The sequence below is a fragment of the Homalodisca vitripennis genome, chromosome 5 (assembly GCF_021130785.1).
Source record: "Homalodisca vitripennis isolate AUS2020 chromosome 5, UT_GWSS_2.1, whole genome shotgun sequence".
NCBI lineage: Eukaryota > Metazoa > Arthropoda > Insecta > Hemiptera > Cicadellidae > Homalodisca > Homalodisca vitripennis.
This window is the reverse complement of record NC_060211.1, coordinates 147,034,907-147,054,383: the sequence shown is the minus strand read 5'-3', so window position 1 is coordinate 147,054,383 and position 19,477 is coordinate 147,034,907. Positions and strand designations below refer to the sequence as shown.

Here is a 19,477-nt window from a genome sequence, read left to right as displayed (position 1 = left end):
ATATTAAAAATAAAACTTTTTTAGTTTAAGAAATTAACATATTTTTATATAGGTCGGGTAACTACTAGGTAAAGTACTACGATAAAACATTGTCTTTGTCCATAATTTTCTTAGAATAAATATTAATAAGTGAACTAATTAATGAATAAAACAACGTTTTATGCAATATTACATAGATACTATAAATAGTAATACGTATTTCATTGTTCTATTAACAGTTCATATACTTACTTATATCGTTAGTAGTTTAAATACAAAAATAATGAGGCTATACGTAGGTGTGTGGGTTTGTTTGGGTATTTGTATTATATTTCAAATTTAATTCATATCTTGTAAACATTACTTATTTATGTAAAATGCGATCTCTTAGGATATACCCAGTTTACAATTAAGTTAGTTATATTCCAAGTAAACAGAACATTTTTATAGCACTTTTTTATACATACGAGTTAATTATGGTTATACATTATGATCTATATTGCTAGTTATGTAGCTAAAGACACAAGCAAATTAGAACAATTGAAAGAATTTACATGGATAATGAATAATTCTAAATAAAACTAATACACTTTTATTGTCTAGAGTGAATAAAACAAATAGATAAGTTAGACTTTAAAGATGCAATAGTTGTAATTATATAATTAATATTACGTTTATAATACGTTTGATGTTATAGGCATACTCCCCTGTCGCGGGCCCTTCGGGACTCTGTCGTACAGAGTCTACTCCATCAGCAAGGCCTTTAGCAGATTTGTCCTGGCCACGCCGTGTAAGCGTATTTAGCAACTTATTTAGCATAATTAAGCGTATACATTCAAGGCACATTGATTCTGATTAAATAATATATGTATATAATATAGGTAATATAGATATATAACGTTTCATTTTGTAAAACTGAAATTGGACAAGGCTATTAGGTTTTTGGTTTTTTAGAGTACTTGAAGAGATATGTAGGAGGAAGAAGTGGAAAAATATAGGAAATAATAGAGGCTACAAGGAAGGCCATGTCAAAAGAGAAATATTCGGCTTAAGTGTTTGTTTACGTAGCTTGTCTTGGACTTGTATGCCATGCCTACCCTTCATTTACTCTTCTGCAACCTCAATATTTTTCTCAACGTAGGTACGTTATTCAGTAGGATTGTTTTTTAATCTTATTTAAACCTCAGCGACAGCTATGCTAGCTTCGAAGCGCACCGGTTTTTATTTTTTTAAATTTTTTTAAGTACATGATTGGACCTCCCCGGGATTTGAACCCGTGATCTCTTGGTTAGAGAGCCGAGACTATAACCATTAGTCTACGGAGGAGGATTCCCAAACTTAGTGCTTTAATGTGTAATTCAGTAACCCCTGTTCTAGAATGAGTCGAAATAGATATGTTAACAACTGAGAATTGTTGGACAGCTGAGCATTGTTGGGCAGCTGAGCGTACGTTAGCAGAATCGAAATATATATAAACACATGAGCATTGTTGGCCAGCTGAGTTAGCAGAATCAAGATAGATGTACAAACAGCTAAGCATTGTTGGCAGTTCTTGCAATTGCAATCTTTTACAATGTTGTGTTGTGTTTCGAAGTTGCATTGAATAAATGACGTTACCAATTATATTATATTCTGGTTTATTGAAGTCTTTATTATAGGAGCGAAAATATTCTCGATCCTATAATCTCTGTACCTATTGTAAAAACATATCTCCCAACTCTTCAGTCAGATACTAGAGATCATCTATGTTTAACCTCTTCAGGCAGACAACTTCTTGCGATGATTTTCCATTCATCGTTTATTTCTTCTATATCGTATTATTGTTTCATCATGTTAACATATGTGACGTTCAAATTCCTTCTGCATCCTTTATTGCTTGCTCACGTCACAGAAAATCCCTTTGTTATTTCCTTTGAGCACACGAAAATTATATTTTTCCTTATTAAAGTTCCTTTTTGCTAAGTTTTCTCCTGTGGTCACTTCATACACTCGTATGTACATCTTCATCTTCCACCAAATTTAATCCTCACAGTTTGGCATTAACATTCTCACTTACTCTAGAGTCTAGACTTTCATTTTCATTACATCGGGTACACAGTTGAAGGTATTGTAATTCTATTTCTTCCTTCTCTCTTTAATAATTAAATTAATAGACATCTCAACTGCAATGATCCTGACTTCCAAAATTAAAAACTAAGAAGAAAATCTAAGAGTTGAAAACCAGAACTTCAAAATGTATATTGAAGAAAGTAATTTACATTGACAATTGAAAACAAAGAGAAGAAACAGTAGAACATCAGAGATATGATAATGAACAACCATTAGGGAGTAAAAGGATAAAACAACTCAAAAAATGGTTGATTTGTATTAATTTTTTTCCTTTGGCTGAAAATGATCCTACACCTTATGAAGAAGGCACAAAAGTAGAGGTGAGGTATGGGTAAAATCAATTCAAAATTAATTTAATGCTAACGATAAAATGAACACATAATGATTACAATAATGATTACATATAATGTGGGATCAAAGGTTATTAAATGAACAGTTAGATTTATATTATTTGAAGAGCATGCCCTAGCATGTACAAATAAATTAATAGTAATCAATTATTGAAGCAATTTAAAGTCATTAAAAAATATAGTTAAAAAATTAAACGTTCATTTTAAATTCTTTTAGATTTAAATAGGGTAGAATTCAGAAAAACCTCAAAAAGAAATTGTTATAAAATTACAAATGTTTGCACTTCTTCTTCAGTTTGACATATCTAAATCCAAAAATGCATTGCTAATTATTAAAAATGTTACTCTCACCAAACAGAAGTTTGATTACCACAGGGATGTCTTGACGTTGCATGATATACATAAAAATTTTGTGGAAAGTTTTACAATAAAAGTTTTAGTTTTTGCTCAGAAATGTGATTGAGGAACTTATTTGGATGATTTCCAGTAAGTAATCAATGCCAGTCTTTCTCGTTTGCTGTAGCTAGAGACTACGAAGGAAATTATCATCAAGGAATAGGTTAATGATTAATTGACCCAAAATATATTAGAAAGCAGTCAGGGGTCGATCAGATTGCTTGTTTATTTTAAATACTTATCAAAGCATCTCAACTGGTGTTAGGAAATAGAAACCTTATTTACCTCACGTGAAAGGGAAAATCCATATTAAGTTCATGCAACATTTCAAAATAATCGTTTATATGGTTTTGAGTCATAGAAGTTTTGTTGTTTTTTGAACTGTATTCTGGGAAAGAATGTATCGTAGATGCATTTTAGTGTTTATTTCTATGTTTATTTTCTTAAGCCACTATTAAAATGCCATATCATAATAGTGCCAAGGAAGCTCAACAGTTTAGAGTACTTGTGTAAAAACATTCACATCCTTTGTTTGATATCTAAACTACTACTGATCATAATTATCTGTTCAGTCTGCTGTGTCAGTAAACTGTTTTAAAATTTTAATTGTACGCAAATTTTTGTGTATACTGGACGAACTTCAACTGAGAGCGTGAAAAACTGCTTAGTGTCAGTTAAATTTTGATTATGAAACATAAATATTACAATTTTTAAAAAAATTAGATAACTTTTAAGATCTTTGCTTCATATCAGATCTAAAGGAATATTTTATAAAAAGAATTAGCCACATTACTCTAGCCGTTCTCAAGATTAGAGCAAAGTAACACATGTTGCAATTCATTGTTATTTCTAAGATTAGTAGTGATAGGAATTCACAGGATATGGAACAAATGTAAATAAAATTAATAATGGTAAATTTATGATAAATATGTAAATGGTAATTAGTATAAAATTTAAGGTTGATAAAACCATGAGATATAGCAATATTTTTTAGTGGTTTTTGATATCAATGACGAGTTATTATTAAACACGATTTTAAAATCAAACACAAAATAAGACTATTCATTCTAATTTTGTTTTTCTCTGATTGTTTAACAGAGGCTAAATGATGGCAGTGAATCTTCGGTAAGTAATTCAGTTACTCAGTAATAATGTTATTACATATACATACTTTATTGTTTTCTATGCAGATTAAAGATTTAATTATATCGCTTTGCATCTAAATACGAAAATTATGGTTGAACACAGAGTGATGTATTGTATTTGTTCAGTAATATACAATGGAATATTTTACATTTACTTAATACCTTATAATAATTCATAACTATATAAAATGAGTTGCATTGCATTGATCAAGTTTACATCAAAGAAACCATAGCATTTTATTTTATGTATTCATATTCTTGAGGTGGCTTTGACGTACATAATTTTTTGTTTATAAAACAGGAGTGCGAGGAAATGAATTCGTCGTTTGGCGCGCAAGATGGAAGCTGGTCCACTGGTTACGAGTCGGTACGTACTTATTGTTTAATGCAATTTCTAAATTTGGGATAGGATGTATTGTATGTTAATAGGATACCTTGTAATTTAGAATAGCTGTGCAATATTGTTCTTGTGATCGTGTTGTTCTCGTGAACAAAAACAAGGTGATTTCTTAGTTGATACCACAACAGAGAAATTGCGTCTTTGTAACCTTATTTTTCATAGCTTTAAAATGTCTGTATTTTTTAAACCACTTGAAACTATTTCCACTAATGATGTACTTCAATATAATATATTATCTCAAGTTCAAAAAGTAGTATTCCTAATTAAAAGATTTTAATTTATGAATCGGAATGAACTTCATGAACTTAAATGAATTTCAGAACGTTAAAAGTATTAAAATTCCAAGTTTTAGGTCTTGTAAACTTCTCGCCATATATAAGATTATTTGTATAACTCAACAATTCCTAAGTTACTAACCATATTTTTGATACTTATCAACATTTTGAAAGGCTATACATTGTTTTGATCCATACATGACAGTTAGGACAAAAGTTTAATAAAAAGTAAGATATATTTAAACAGGCAATAAGTAAAATGATTTTTTATTATTTTATTTTGTAACCTGCTGCGTATTTTAAAGTTGTTGTGTTTCAGGGTTTAAGCTGTGATTAAATCAAATCAAAGAATTCTTTATTGTTAATTTCTTCAAGAAATAACATGGCGTCAAGCTTACAAAGCAATACATTATAAAAGTGAAATTGGACATTACAAAGTTGAGTCTTGATTTAAAAAGTCTTGTTTGAGTCATTTACTAAGTCAAAATATTCATTTAGGGTGTAGAAGGGTCGCTGCACCAGCCAGTCTTGAGTTGATTTTTGAGTTGTCTTCCAGTAAGATTCTTCAGATCCAGAGGGAGTGAGTTGTAGATCTTGCGTCCAATGTATGAGGGTTTCTTACTGTATTTAGTGGTGTGATGTGCTGGTAGAATATAATCTTTAGCTCTACGAGTGCTGTAGTAGTGTACATCACCTCCTCTTGCAAAGTCTGTTTGGTCTGTGTACATGACCACTGCATGTATATATAAAGACACAACCGTCAAAAGCTTAAGTGATTTATATGCACTTCTGCACAACTCTCTAATGGACTAAGGTCTGCTAGTGTCCTCACTGCTTTCTTCTGAAGTATTAGGATTTTGTTAAGGTTTTATTTAGAAGTGCCACCCCAAACTATTAGACCATACCGAATGTGGGATTCTATTAGGGCGTAGTAGGCTACTTTTGCAGTGTCCAGCCCCCCTATCCATTTTATCCTACGCACTTCAAAAATACCAGATCCAAGCTTTTTACGCAATATTTGAATATGCTCATTCCAGGATAGATCTTTGTCAATAGTTAAACCTAATAGTTTGGATTTGTCCACCACTGTGATGTTATTGATATTGGGTATAGGTTCAAGTCTTCTGCTAAAATTTAATTGAGTTGTTTAGGATGGGTTTATTGCCAAGGCATTCTGAATTCAGTACTGGAGTGCTTTTTTAGTTGTTTTAGTTATTTCACAGTTAAGTCCGTGTGCTGTTATATTTTTTATAAGCAGAGTAGCGTCATCAGCAAACATAATATTTTTAATATTGTAGTCACTGATTAGGGAAGTCGTTCGTAAAAAGCACAAAAAATAAGGGTCCTTATACTGAGCCCTGAGGGATTTCTATATTTATTGGCCTTGGTTTGGATCTGAATGTAGTTCTATAGCAATTTTATGTGTTCTGAATCTCTATAATCTGACTACGTCCTCTGAGATAGTCTTTTATCCAGTTTTTAGATCTTCCTTTAAAGCCCAGGGATGTGAGGTTTTCTATAATAAAGTCATGTCCCAAGCAGTCAAAAGCTTTACTATAGTCCAATAACACAACTGCAACATGATTATTTTCTTCTAACTCATCCAGAATATATTCAAATAAGCTTGTTAAGGCACTGGCTGTTGATTTGCCATTTAAAAAACCATATTGTTTTTGGTTATAAGATCTTTTTCTTCTAAGTGTTTCAGCATTCTTAAAAGTGCAATTTTCTCAATTATCTTGGAGAAAGTAGAGAGTTGAGAAATAGGACTATAGTTTTCAGCTCTAGTTGTGGAGCCTTTTTTGTGTTTATTGTATATTTTTGAAAGTTTAGAGAAGAGAGGGAAACTGACCTGTACTGAAAGATTTATTTATTATGCTTATAAGTGGATTGGCTAGTTGGTGTGCACAGTGTTTAACTAATTTTTCTGGTATTTCATCCATACCACATGATAGCTTAGATTAAGGCGAGCCAATCACTTTCATTTTCTCCCTTGTGGTTGATGCAAAGTTGAGCAATGGTTGAACAGTGTGATATTGGATGTTTGGGGAGCCAGTTGAAACTAAATTTTGAAGTCGATTCCTATTATTCTTAAGGGTTAAATCTGTTATTTGAGACAAGTATTGATTAAGGCGTTCTGCTATTAAAATGGCAGAATCACTTTCCATTATTCCTTCTATTTGGATTTTTGCTAAAGAGTTAGAAGTCTTCTTTAATGATATCTCTGAGTTGATAATGGTCCATAGAGCTTTTGAATTATTGTCAGATTCGTGGACAACAAATATGACACAAAAATCAACAGCAATCCAACAGTTAAAAAGATTTCTTTAAATAATTTATGTCAGGGGTATATGTCTAAATATCTGTAAAACTGGTACAATTCAGTGCAAGCTCTAGCTCTCTGATCTCTGAACGCCAGATTATCCTATTTCCTTGGTGATACAAATACTATCAACATTCATTAAAATTATCCGTATTCTATCTCTGATTCTCTATTGTAGGGATTCCGTGTTACAATATTAAAAAACGCCAATTTCGTGTATGTTAGGTGCACATATCATAATTTGTTATCATTCTTTGTATAAGTTTATAGCAATTTTAAAATAGTATTGACAGCATTGACTAGTCTTAGTTTGCAATATTGTGATTTATATTAAAAGTATTTTAATATGTCTGTCATTGCTGATTGAAATACACTACTTTTCTCGAAACGCTAGAATTATCGTTTTAGTATGAGACGCTTTGGATACGTTGCACAAAAAGAAAACCTGAATTTGTAATAAACTTGTTTTTGTGGTGTTAAATTATTGATGTTAGCGTATAACTTAGTTTTTTTTTTGCAATCCAGTTACATTATCAAATTATATAAAATCTCATGGACTACTGCTTTAATGCCAAAATTTCTTCCAAACCATTTACACAGTGTCCATTTTTGTCACTTGAGAACTCTCAACTGATATAGTATTGTATCGTATGAATGCTGGACATAATTTTTAATTTCAACCTTAACATTATCTATATGGGAAAGGAAAAGCTATCAATCATTCCTTTACAGAATTCTCATATTTGAAGCCTTTTTGAGTATCTCCGTAATCTGAGACCAATCATTTTTATTTTTTGATCAACTCGTTTTGAACCTATTTAGTTAAGGATCGGAAACTTATGCATGTTTAGTAGTTTATTGTTTGTTTTATAAATTGAAATTTGCGGTAAGTGAGGTAAGTTGGTACTTTGAAATACGAAAAAAAACTACTATATAAGTGACCTAAAGGAAACAACTTGTAAATAGATCTTTAAGAAACATTTTCTACTGTTCAAAACTAAGGGCTTAAAAATTAAGTTTAGAACCCAATTTATATCTAAGAAGGAAGCACAAATGCTATCCATTAGCTGGTGATTCATATAGCTATACTTTTCATGTTAAACATATATATATATATATATATAATATATATATATATATATATATATATATATATATATATATATATATATAATATATTATTAGAAATTATATGCAAAAACGTATATTTTATGTTTTATATGATTGATTTAACAGAGCCCAGAAGGTGCAACGAATAGAACTTATAAAATGATGCGCCGAGCAGATATCTCGTGTACTCTGGACGACTCATGTAATGAAGAACTATTTGCCAGCGTAAGTCTATAGTTGATGTATTTGAATCACCAGTCAAATATTATAAAATATTATTATAATTTAATAATTTACTTTAAAATATTACTATAATATACATAACAAAAAATAGTGCAAAAAAATCCCAATTTACATTTTGTTTATATATTTTTCTAGGTTGTAGCTAAACTATAATGTATGTCCCAAATTGTATGCACACTGAAGAGATCTTGTAAACTACAAGAGATACAGCAAAGATAAAATTCTATAGTTCATATGCCTTTCTTTTCGATAGTTTTTAAAATTTTAATTACGAAATTCAAAATCAAAGATTCCATCGTCAGGGAAAAAAATGAATAAATATTTCCATTCCTCTAAAGAATAAATATAAAAATAGCGTGTGGTAATGGATTTGGAATTATGGTTAACCAGTATTTAATATTTAAATTGAATTTCATTTTAATTTTCTTATAAATTTAGATGAGAGTAGAATTGAATTTTCAAAAGGTCCGTCACCAGTATTGATAAGTTTTTCTTGAATTGTTTTGTATAAAATGCTTTTCAAGCATTCAAGCGTGTTGTGTTTTAACTTATTTTAATAATTGTAAATTTGTATTAACGATGATGTGTCCAAATTCAGTACAGTGATTCGAAATGGAAGATTTTTCATTCCTTCCATATTTTATATGTGCAAAGTGTTGGCGAATGATACCAAATTACGCTATTGCGATTTTATATCATGTTCTCTAATCCGTGACATACAAATGACAATGGTGAGAATTCAATGCAAGATTATGTCATTTAATCAAATAATCAGCTGCTGAAATATTTATACATTGTAAAAATTATGACTAGCCGAATAATATTTAGTGGTGTTACAGGCGTTTCCTCCAAGTTCTCCTGTCGGCGGGTCTTGTCCTCCTGCCGGTGGCCCTTCACGCGCACGTCACAGATCCTCTTCTCCTTACGGCGGGTCTTGTCCACCTCCAAGGAGATCCAGTCCTGTAGCTGCGGTAAGTGAATATATGTACTCTTGAGGATAATGCCACATATATACTAATATCACCACTAAAAATTATCTAAAATGTATGAAATGTCGATAACTACGAGCGTTTCCAGAATTTCGACTAACCTGTCAATAGCCTATAACTTAATAAATAATATTAAAAGAATTTTCGAAATGTTATGATGCCCTTTGATATTGATTTGAATTTAAAGTTCGGTCTTTGTATTCGATAGAAATCATTTTGCAGTAAAATATTGAACCTGTGTTCTAGGTTGATTGTGGGTTGTTTTATTGTATCTCAGTTATTGTGATTTAGAAGAAGTGGTTTCTTGAAAATTAAAATGTATTGAACTATATAATTAGTTGTTTTACAAAAAAACCCAGTGCATAAAACATTTTATACGTAGATATATCTCATTTCTAAATTCTTCAATGTTTAAATAAATTTTTCGCCAATTTGAATTGGTAAAGCAAGTATAATTACATTAATAACAAATTAAAATAGATTCACCACGCCCAAGCTGAATGAAATATCAAATTCTGAATTATATCTGACATTATATCAGAAATTTTTGCTTCTATAGAGTTGTATATCGATATTTAGGTTTAGGAACATATAGCAATTAATTGCATCCTTTGAGTCTCTCAATTATTTATTACAGCATATTACAAAGCACTAGTACGTTACACTACGTGTCACATAACAGACTTTGCTCAAGTCTTTTTGGAGATGTCATGCAAACAGATAGAAAGAAAGACAGCTAATAAAATACAAAATACATCTTAAAAGTCCCAGGCACACTACTTAAATTTTGTCAGCCTACTTATTAACATGTTTCAATAACGCTCAGTCAAATCTCATACAGCGTATAATCATGCACCTTCATCGATCCCAGTCATGTCTATGTAAACATTTCATTCACAATTTCAAGTTTAAGGATGAAATTTTTCTCGAGGTATTCTTCGGATTGTTAACATTGTCGTAACCATTGTAAGCGTGGATAGGCTCGTTCACATACCTATAGTCACACGACGTTGCCTATGTAAAAATGGCATCACATGCAAAAGTCATGATCTTCATGACTTAATTTGTTCTTGATACATGCAGCGGAAAACAGACAAGTTGGCGGACAGACAGATAGACATACAGACCTGAAAGTTTCCAGCACTTTGAGTGATTAGTTTCGCTGACACTCAGTCCATTAACATAAGGTAATAATATATTAGCGTAGTATCTTAACAGTCCCTGGTATATTTTGTCGCTCACTGCCGACGGTTTTATATAGGAGAATGTGCCCGCGGTCATTGAGGCCCTAGACGACTTAAGGAATGAGCTTGAAGATGGAGTGTGGCGCATCTTAGGCAACGAGACAGCGGTACGTTGTATTTTGTTGTGTCACCTTTATGTGCCGAACTATACTATTGCGTATGCCACCAAAATAAGCAGACAAAAAGAAATAAGCAACAAAATAAAAGATCCTGCTGCTAGATTTTTCGAAGTGCAATTTCTTAATTTGAAACAGGTTCAATATTTTCATTAATTTATTATTGTTAATCCTCATTGCCTGGTGTTTTATCATGTTATGTTAATTCTACCCCGAAATACCGTTAACTGATAATTCAGTTACTGAAAGCCGATCAACTTGAAAGATTAAATTGTTTCAGTATGTCCCACATTAAAATGCATGTCACTCACATCTGTATCAAGTTTTGTTTTGTGGGTAAAATGAACCTAATGTCTCATAAAATAAAAAATACAGTCTGCTCGAAATTGTAGCAAGACATGCTCCAATCCTTGACCTTGAAGAGAAAGATCCACTGCTAGAACAACACAATAGAGGATTTTTAAAATCAAACCACGTATGTGCCAAATACGTAACTACCCTACATAGGGGATATTTTCGTCCAACCTTTCAGGAACTTATGTTTCGAGTACAAATTTTAGATTTTTAGGGGAGGAATTATAATAACTATAATAGGACCAGCAAGCTAGTATAAATAAATTCTATGGCAGTATATGACACTATTTTACTCTTAATTGATTTGAAAAGAAATATACCCGAATTTTTTTCTACAAATACGATTGAAGTATGACCTAATCACTCGGTCTTTCCCCCAAACCGGACAAAGTACCACTGAAATGTGGCTTTGGATAAAGAGACTTTCTGCGTTATCAAACGAACTTTTCTCTTAAGAGAGCTAACTAGTTGTTGGCCGCAGTTCTAAGGTTCCGCTTTTAACACGCGGCTACAATTTCAAACTGCCTCATAAGTAGGAACTCGTCTCAAATCCTAACATGTTTCACTGAGATATTTCTTTTCCTTTTGTATTAAACGCGTAATGGGGTAGCCACAACTACTTTCATATACAAGATAGATGTTTTACACTCAAGTGACCGGTATACCTATGGATGGTGTTCTCAGCCCAATAATTAGTAACATATTTATGGACCACTTTGAAGACATTGCTTTTAGAAAATTGGAGTAGTGAATCTAAAATTTGCTCACGCTATGTCAATGATATTTTTGTGTATGGGAAAATAATTAAACATTTTACAAGAAGAATTTCGGAGGGCAGTGCCTTAATTATAATGAAAATCTTCCTCAACATCTAAAAATTATTACGTCGTACGAAGTGCGTTCAAGAATATAAATTTGTAACTCATGACAAAGAACAAAAATAAAATAAAAGGATACTACAGAATTTTTTATTAAAAAGAACTATCCTCGGCCAATTATGGAATGTGCTAAGACTAAAAACAAAAGTTACAAGCAGATCCCAATAGATTTGTATATATTTCTTATATACAAAAAATCAGAAGAAAATCGTAATATTATATCTAAACTTAATTACTAGAACACGGTATGTATATATAAGAGAAAATCACCATATATAAGTTTTGAATCATTAAGTGTAGTTTAAAAAAAATCTTTCTGGACAAAAAAAATTGAAAGTGCATGTATGATGGTTATGAAAGGTGAATGCTTTTCTAAAACTTCTGTAAATGTCAATGACACTTTCCTGCCTTTCGTAAAAGAATAAATTCATTCCAATTTTATAAATTGTAAACAATTTTTTCTACATTAATGTAGGTTATTATGTTTTTGTCTTTTTAATCACCGTAGTTTAAATATATGTTTTTTTATTTCACAATTTACATTAACTGATGATGCCTTAACTGGCGAAAACGCTTTTGGTACTGAATTATATTGTGGAAGCAATAAAAATTGCTTTGTAATAAAACGTTATCTATTAGTTAAAAAAAATAATTGTTCTCCAAGTTCTACACACTTACATTTCCATTCCTAGAAAAAGTATTTTTTTCGTTGCCTCCAAAATGTTCTTCCGCCACTTGAACCTCTTTATCTGTGTTAAAAACCTTCTCCCACGAACAACAAACTTTAACTTGGAAAACTTTAAAGTAGGTCGCTGGAGATACCGGGGTATTGTATGCAGTAGGATGAATAAACGATTTCTTGGAACCCAGTCCCTCAAAGCAACCTTGGCAATCAATGCTGTATGTACAGATGTATTGTAGTAAAGAAGCCGAACACCTCAGTTCATCTTTTCTCTGTGATTGTATTTCACAAACGGTCAAGTATGGCTGCATAGTACTCAGCATTCTCTGTAGTGTTGCTATTTTGTTTTCTCTCTTTTTTTTCTACAATCCTAAACAACTTTTCCCGTATCTTTTTGTCGTCTAGCAACTGAAATATCCATTCTTCTTGCACTTCCCCTAATTTTAAAATTGTTCTCTGATAGTCGTAAAATACTCGTATCAACCTTGCAGCTATTTATTTGTTCTCCAGAAGGCGCTGAGACAGTATTTAGGTTTCCGCGAGGTACATTGTTTCAGGTATGATTGCTTCCACAGGGGGACCGAGCCATAGATCATCAATCCGACCTTTACTCACTGACCAGAAAACTTTCGTTCATTATATAGAATGGAATATGAGGGGTTACTGTATGGAGGTTACTGTCAGTAACCACCACCCAAGCACTCTTTAATTTGTTAAATAAAAAGGCCCTCTTTACAGAAGACTATAATCACCATACGTTACTCAATATTGACCATTGCAAAAAAAACAATTATTACCTCCAATACCAAATACTGAAGAGACTAAATAGTGATGGCAAGTGGTAAATAGTGCACAGGCACGGGCACGCCTAATAGAACCTGTCCCAGCCAGATTGAAGCAGGGGAAGTAGGACAAGCTTGGAAGCTTAGACCTTACCTAGTATAATCTAAGATTATGCCAAGAGCTCAGAAAATACTGATTGCCATGTTTGTAAACAGTTATGAAGATTTATTTGTGTAAACGTGATTAGGTAATGAGTAAATAAAACATCTACTAAAATAATGATAGCTAGAGATTCATATGCTATTTCTGTCCTTAGAAGCGTAGACGTTTAAGCCTTTTTACTCAAACTCTTCTAATGCCGTGGTATTCAAACGCAAATGACCCAATAATTTCATATCCTATTCTCTACACCTATGGCAACATTCAGGTTGCCATCATCAGGTGCAAATTGAACATTTTGAAATAATACGATAATAATAATAATAATACTAAAAGTGCAACTTGTTAGCTGAAAACTGCTTAGTAAAAATATTAGACAACGAGATTTCGTCCCGCAATATGGCCATGACCGCAAGTAGCAAACTTGTATCTCTGTGCCAGATTACTGGAAGCGCCGGATAAGTAAAGTGTTGGATTGCATAGGGATTACTGTGGTATAATTCAATGTGAGGCATATTAATATGTGGTGAGTCATTGTAAGAAATTCTTTACATTTATTTGGAAAATATTAATAGACTTTCTTCAATAAAACTTCAGTCATTCTAGTGACTTACAAGTTTTAGCATGTTTAGATTCATTTTAACTTATTTTCCTCATTTTTAGAACGTCTCGCAAGGAGCTAGGACTGCTGATGCTGTCGTAGACAGGGTAAGCAATGATACTAACAATGAAAGTTATTACTGTTACTGGAATGAATTTAACACGATTGCTAAAACAAAAACAAAAGTGCTTTGTTTTTTTTTTCAAAATAACTAATTCATCTTTTGGATGAACTATAATTTCTTATAGAAGTATGTTTAAAAAAATTCTAAAACTCATCTAACAACTATCTTTAGTAAATTGTACAAGTTATGTGTTAGTACCACGACTAACACTGTTATAACGACTACCACGTGATTGAGATTTCTACAGCATTGGAGGCACTGGAGTAATTAAAACTGAAAACGAGCACCGCTTTATTAAAATTTCTCCAGTGTTGGAGGCACTGCAGTAATGAAAATTGAGAAAGGAGCACCGCTTGATTAAAATGTCTACATTATTGGAGGCACTGCAGTAATGAAAATTGAGAAAAGCACCGCTTGAGGGGAGCGGGTCGTTCCTATCCCGCGCATGTTAAATTTACAAACTTTAGGTACATGTATTGTCAAAACTAAGTAAGTTTACAACCTTCAAATTTTTTGTAGGCAAAGAGTACTCCTTTATAAAACAAATCTCTTACAACTTTAGTAAAAAAATCTTTAAAAAAAATTTTTTTAGGAATTTTTTAAATATTGTGTGTAAAAAAATTATTTTTTTTTATTAAAAAAAAATTTTTTTTTCTCATTTGCTTTTTAGATAGAATGATAAAAGATGCAACACCATTTGGAATTGCACTGTTTCTATAATGCATACCAAATTTCAATTTCTCTAGCATTTATAGTTTTTGAGATACATGTACCTTTTATATGAAAAAAACCAAGTTTCCGGGAAATGTCCGGTAAAGGCAAAAATGACTGCTAAACTAACCTTTTGCTGCTAAAACATCCCAGCTCCGTACTCAGGGTCATCTGGGTCTTCATTTTCCTCTTCTAATGCAAGTTTTCTTTTCCTCCTAGCAAACTCTAGCCTCCTTGGTCATGTCTAAAGCAGATTTTTCTGCCTTTTTCAATCGTATTGTATCAAAATTTCGCAATGCGGCAACAGACTTCTCGCTCAGTTTTGATTCCTAGCTTGTTATACACATCCAATTTGCTGGTGAATCCATTATTAAAAAGTTAAAACTGCATCATAATATGCCAAGTTTTAGAGTGTTTAGCCTTACAAAAACATTTTTAGGCACCTTAGACCAGACGGCATTGTTTGAAACTTTCGTTCTGGTTTTGAGTCTTTTGGTCAAGGCATTTTTTTTTTTAGAAGATCCGGATTGGCTAAATCTCTATAAATTTGTTTGGATCTGTACCATCACTTCATATGGCAAATTGTGTGACTTATGGCTGAAAGTCTGATGTAGGGCTTCGGCTTTATTATAACCGCACCACGACTCCGGCCCCTTTGGACATAGGCCATGTTGCGGAGTGTCATCATTCGATATTTTGTGGAAATAAGTTGCCCACACATTTTTAACCATTTGTTGAAGATCTGATCCACCTCTTTTTTATAGCTAGGCCATAATATTCTTGCAGCTTGTCTATGTCATTATTTGTTAGCCTATTCTTGCCCCTATTGCTCTATTATCTTTTAGTTTTGTTTTTTCCCAACCGTTTCTTCAATTCCCTTAGTCTGCTCCCCATTCTCTTCTTGACATGATTGACGCATTCCAGTTTTCTTACTTCTACTTCATCTCCATATGGCTTATCGTCAACCACCTTTTTAAAACCATTGCTGTCAACCATCTCCTAAGTATCGTACATACCGTACATTTCGATCTCTGGACTTTCGGAAAACATCTAAGGGCACCCGCAACTTCCATGCCGCCACTTGACCCTTCGTAGTTTTTGGAACATATATGATCAGGTACTATTTTTTTTTTATTTTCATGTACAGTGCAGATTTGACAGTATTTGGGACATTATGGAAACATCCAACACCTTGCCAGTATCTAATGATGTTACGCTGACAACCCCATTCAGTGACTTGTGTCCCCTCCTTTGCCAAGACCCATCTAAACAAACCGTCAAATCTCTTTTGACGTTTCTTCACACTCATTTACAGACACAGCTTCCTCAATTGCCTGCTTCATACTTTCACTAGCACAATTTTCAACAGCCTGATATATTATGTTACTACAAGGTCCTATTTTTTGAGGTGGTAAAGGTAAGTCTAATAATGAACACAGAATGTTACCTGCACTGATACCTTTTCCGATCGTTTCTCATGCCGTAAATATAATTTTCAAGTTTACCTCATATTTTCCATTCTCATTTTTTTAGAGTTGTAAAAATTAGTTGATTCCAAACAAACACAACATTTCAGTTCAATATTCACAGCCAATCCAAATCTTTTCTTATCCGTAGTACAAAGTTCTATGCAGTCTTCGCTATCGCAGAATTTACATTTTACAAATTTTTTTAATTGCTCACTAAATAAACTAAGATCCAAAATAACACTACCCATTCCAGTTCCCTTCATAATTGTCATATTTATCAAAGGATAGTTTTTTAGAAGCAGAGCTAATGTTTGCATTAGTAGTAGGCCTAGGGCTAGGGCTAGCAGAATCTGTTTGGGTAGGCCTAGATTTAGAGTCCAACTTACGGTACTTGTTTCCTCTAAACTCACGTTTAGATTTAGTTTTGTAACTAACCTTTGCTCTTGGCATGGTTATAAGAAGTTGTAAAACACTTCAAGAAACAATACACACTCCTAATCTATCACTAACTATGAATAAAGTGCACACTTTTAGTAAAACACAATTATCCCGACACAAACACATATAACATAACCTCCTAAGCATATCAAAACAAATAAAAGCAATATTCTTTCTGTCATCTGTATTCCCAGTTGTCAGTACCAGGTTGACCAACAGAGCAAAGCCATAACATACTTATAACTAACACACATGATATATATGATTGTGTCAGCCAACATCTTACGAACTGCTGCAAAAAACTAGTGAACATCTTTTGTTGGTGAATTTTTTTTGGTAATTTATAAATTTATTTGAGCATTAATACTTACATATTTTTAAAATACACACTTTAAACTATTAAAAAAGGCAATAAAAAATTTTTCTAATTTTTTTTAATTTTCATCGACCTGCTCCCCTTGATTAAAATGTCTCCAGTATTGGAGGCACTGCACTAATGAAAATCGAGAAAGAGCACCGCTTGATTACAATGTCTGCAGTATTGGAGGCACTGCAGTAATGAAAATTTAGAAAAGCACCGCTTGATTAAAATGTCTACAATGTTGGAGGTACTTTAGTAATGAAAATCGAGAAAGAGCACCGCTTTATTAAAATGTCTCCACCATTGGAGGCACTGCAGTAATGAAAATTGAGAAAAGCACCGCTTGATTAAAATGTCTACAATGTTGGAGGTACTTTAGTAATGAAAATCGAGAAAGAGCACCGCTTTATTAAAATGTCTCCACCATTGGAGGCACTGCAGTAATGAAAATTGAGAAAAGCACCGCTTGATTAAAATGTCTACAATGTTGGAGGTACTTTAGTAATGAACATCGAGAAAGAGCACCGCTTTATTAAAATGTCTCCACCATTGGAGGCACTGCAGTAATGAAAATTGAGAAAAGCACCGCTTGATTAAAATGTCTACAATGTTGGAGGTACTTTAGTAATGAACATCGAGAAAGAGCACCGCTTTATTAAAATGTCTCCACCATTGGAGGCACTGCAGTAATGAAAATTTAGAAAAGCACCGCTTGATTAAAATGTCTACAATGTTGGAGGTACTTTAGTAATGAACATCGAGAAAGAGCACCGCTTTATTAAAATGTCTCCACCATTGGAGGCACTGCAGTAATGAAAATTTAGAAAAGCACCGCTTGATTAAAATGTCTACAATGTTGGAGGTACTTTAGTAATGAAAATCGAGAAAGAGCACCGCTTTATTAAAATGTCTCCACCATTGGAGGCACTGCAGTAATGAAAATTTAGAAAAGCACCGCTTGATTAAAATGTCTACAATGTTGGAGGTACTTTAGTAATGAAAATCGAGAAAGAGCACCGCTTTATTAAAATGTCTCCACCATTGGAGGCACTGCAGTAATGAAAATTTAGAAAAGCACCGCTTGATTAAAATGTCTACAATGTTGGAGGTACTTTAGTAATGAAAATCGAGAAAGAGCACCGCTTGATTAAAATGTCTACAATGTTGGAGGTACTTTAGTAATGAAAATCGAGAAAGAGCATTTATTAAAATGTTTCCACTATTGGAGGCACTGCAGTAATGAAAATTGAGAAAAGCACCGCTTGATTAAAATGTCTACAATATTGGAGGTACTTTAGTAATGAAAATCGAGAAAGAGCACCGCTTTATTAAAATGTTTCCACTATTGGAGGCACTGCAGTAATGAAAATTTAGAAAATCACCGCTTGAATAAAATGTCTACAATGTTGGAGGCACTTTAGTAATGAAAGAATAAGAATAAGAAATATTTTATTCCAAACTTTATACAATTTTACAATAAATGAAATGTTGGAAATACTAGCCATCTGAACAAGTAGCGATGGCTAGTGCAAAGATAACTTAACTATGTGTTTTAAACTGACAGTCAGTCTACATAACTATCTTCTCGTGTACCTGGTCGACACCACATCACTCGCAATCTATGCTTGTAAAACATAACTCTTTATACAAAAATAATATATACTTTAAAATATAATAAACGTAAAATTAAATTAAAGTATTACACCACAGAATTGTTTCATCAACCACTTCTAAGTGAAAAAAGATACTCTAATTGAAAAACGAGAAAGAACACTGCTTGATTAAAATTTATATAGAATTGGAGGGATTGCAGTAATAAAATTTGAGTAACTTAAATTAAAACTTTTTCCGGTTTCCCGCTAGGATCTCTGCCTGATATCCCGCTGACAGCTAGGCGGGACGTTGTATATTAATTTTTCTCAGCTTGCCTTAAAACTTCAGTTTCTCGCGCTTACCAAGAAATTTACGGAGCAGTTAGCAGCATTGTGTTCATCTTGTCTCTTGTTAAAAGTAAATTATAGAGTATCACTTACATTATGATGGCATCATAACATTTTGAAGAATGAAAAATGTATTCCCTTATTAATTGAATAATATACACAATATTTTTGTAGAATGTTTTATATATACTAGTAGCATTGTGAAACGTAAACTTTAAGACGGTTAGTAACCGATTTGTAGTTTATTTTTAATTTTATGTTATGCACAATTTCCATTCTCAAGCATTTTTTTTAACAG

The 19,477-nt window shown here is 32.5% G+C and overlaps 1 protein-coding gene across 50 annotated transcripts in view; it reads left to right on the top strand.

Annotated features, from left to right (window-relative positions):
- The window catches only part of LOC124362991, a 217,854-nt gene that overhangs the window by 192,671 nt on the left and 5,706 nt on the right, over nucleotides 1-19,477 (top strand). For 45 of the 50 annotated variants that reach the window (XM_046817976.1, XM_046818021.1, XM_046818001.1 and 42 more), the window contains 7 exons: nucleotides 677-769; nucleotides 3,933-3,959; nucleotides 4,281-4,346; nucleotides 8,214-8,312; nucleotides 9,170-9,301; nucleotides 10,581-10,670; nucleotides 14,199-14,243. In XM_046817976.1, the coding sequence (XP_046673932.1) occupies nucleotides 677-769; nucleotides 3,933-3,959; nucleotides 4,281-4,346; nucleotides 8,214-8,312; nucleotides 9,170-9,301; nucleotides 10,581-10,670; nucleotides 14,199-14,243 (552 nt within the window). The remainder of the gene's footprint in view (nucleotides 1-676; nucleotides 770-3,932; nucleotides 3,960-4,280; nucleotides 4,347-8,213; nucleotides 8,313-9,169; nucleotides 9,302-10,580; nucleotides 10,671-14,198; nucleotides 14,244-19,477) is intronic. The other 5 variants (XM_046818011.1, XM_046817991.1, XM_046818017.1 and 2 more) reach the window with 3 other exon arrangements.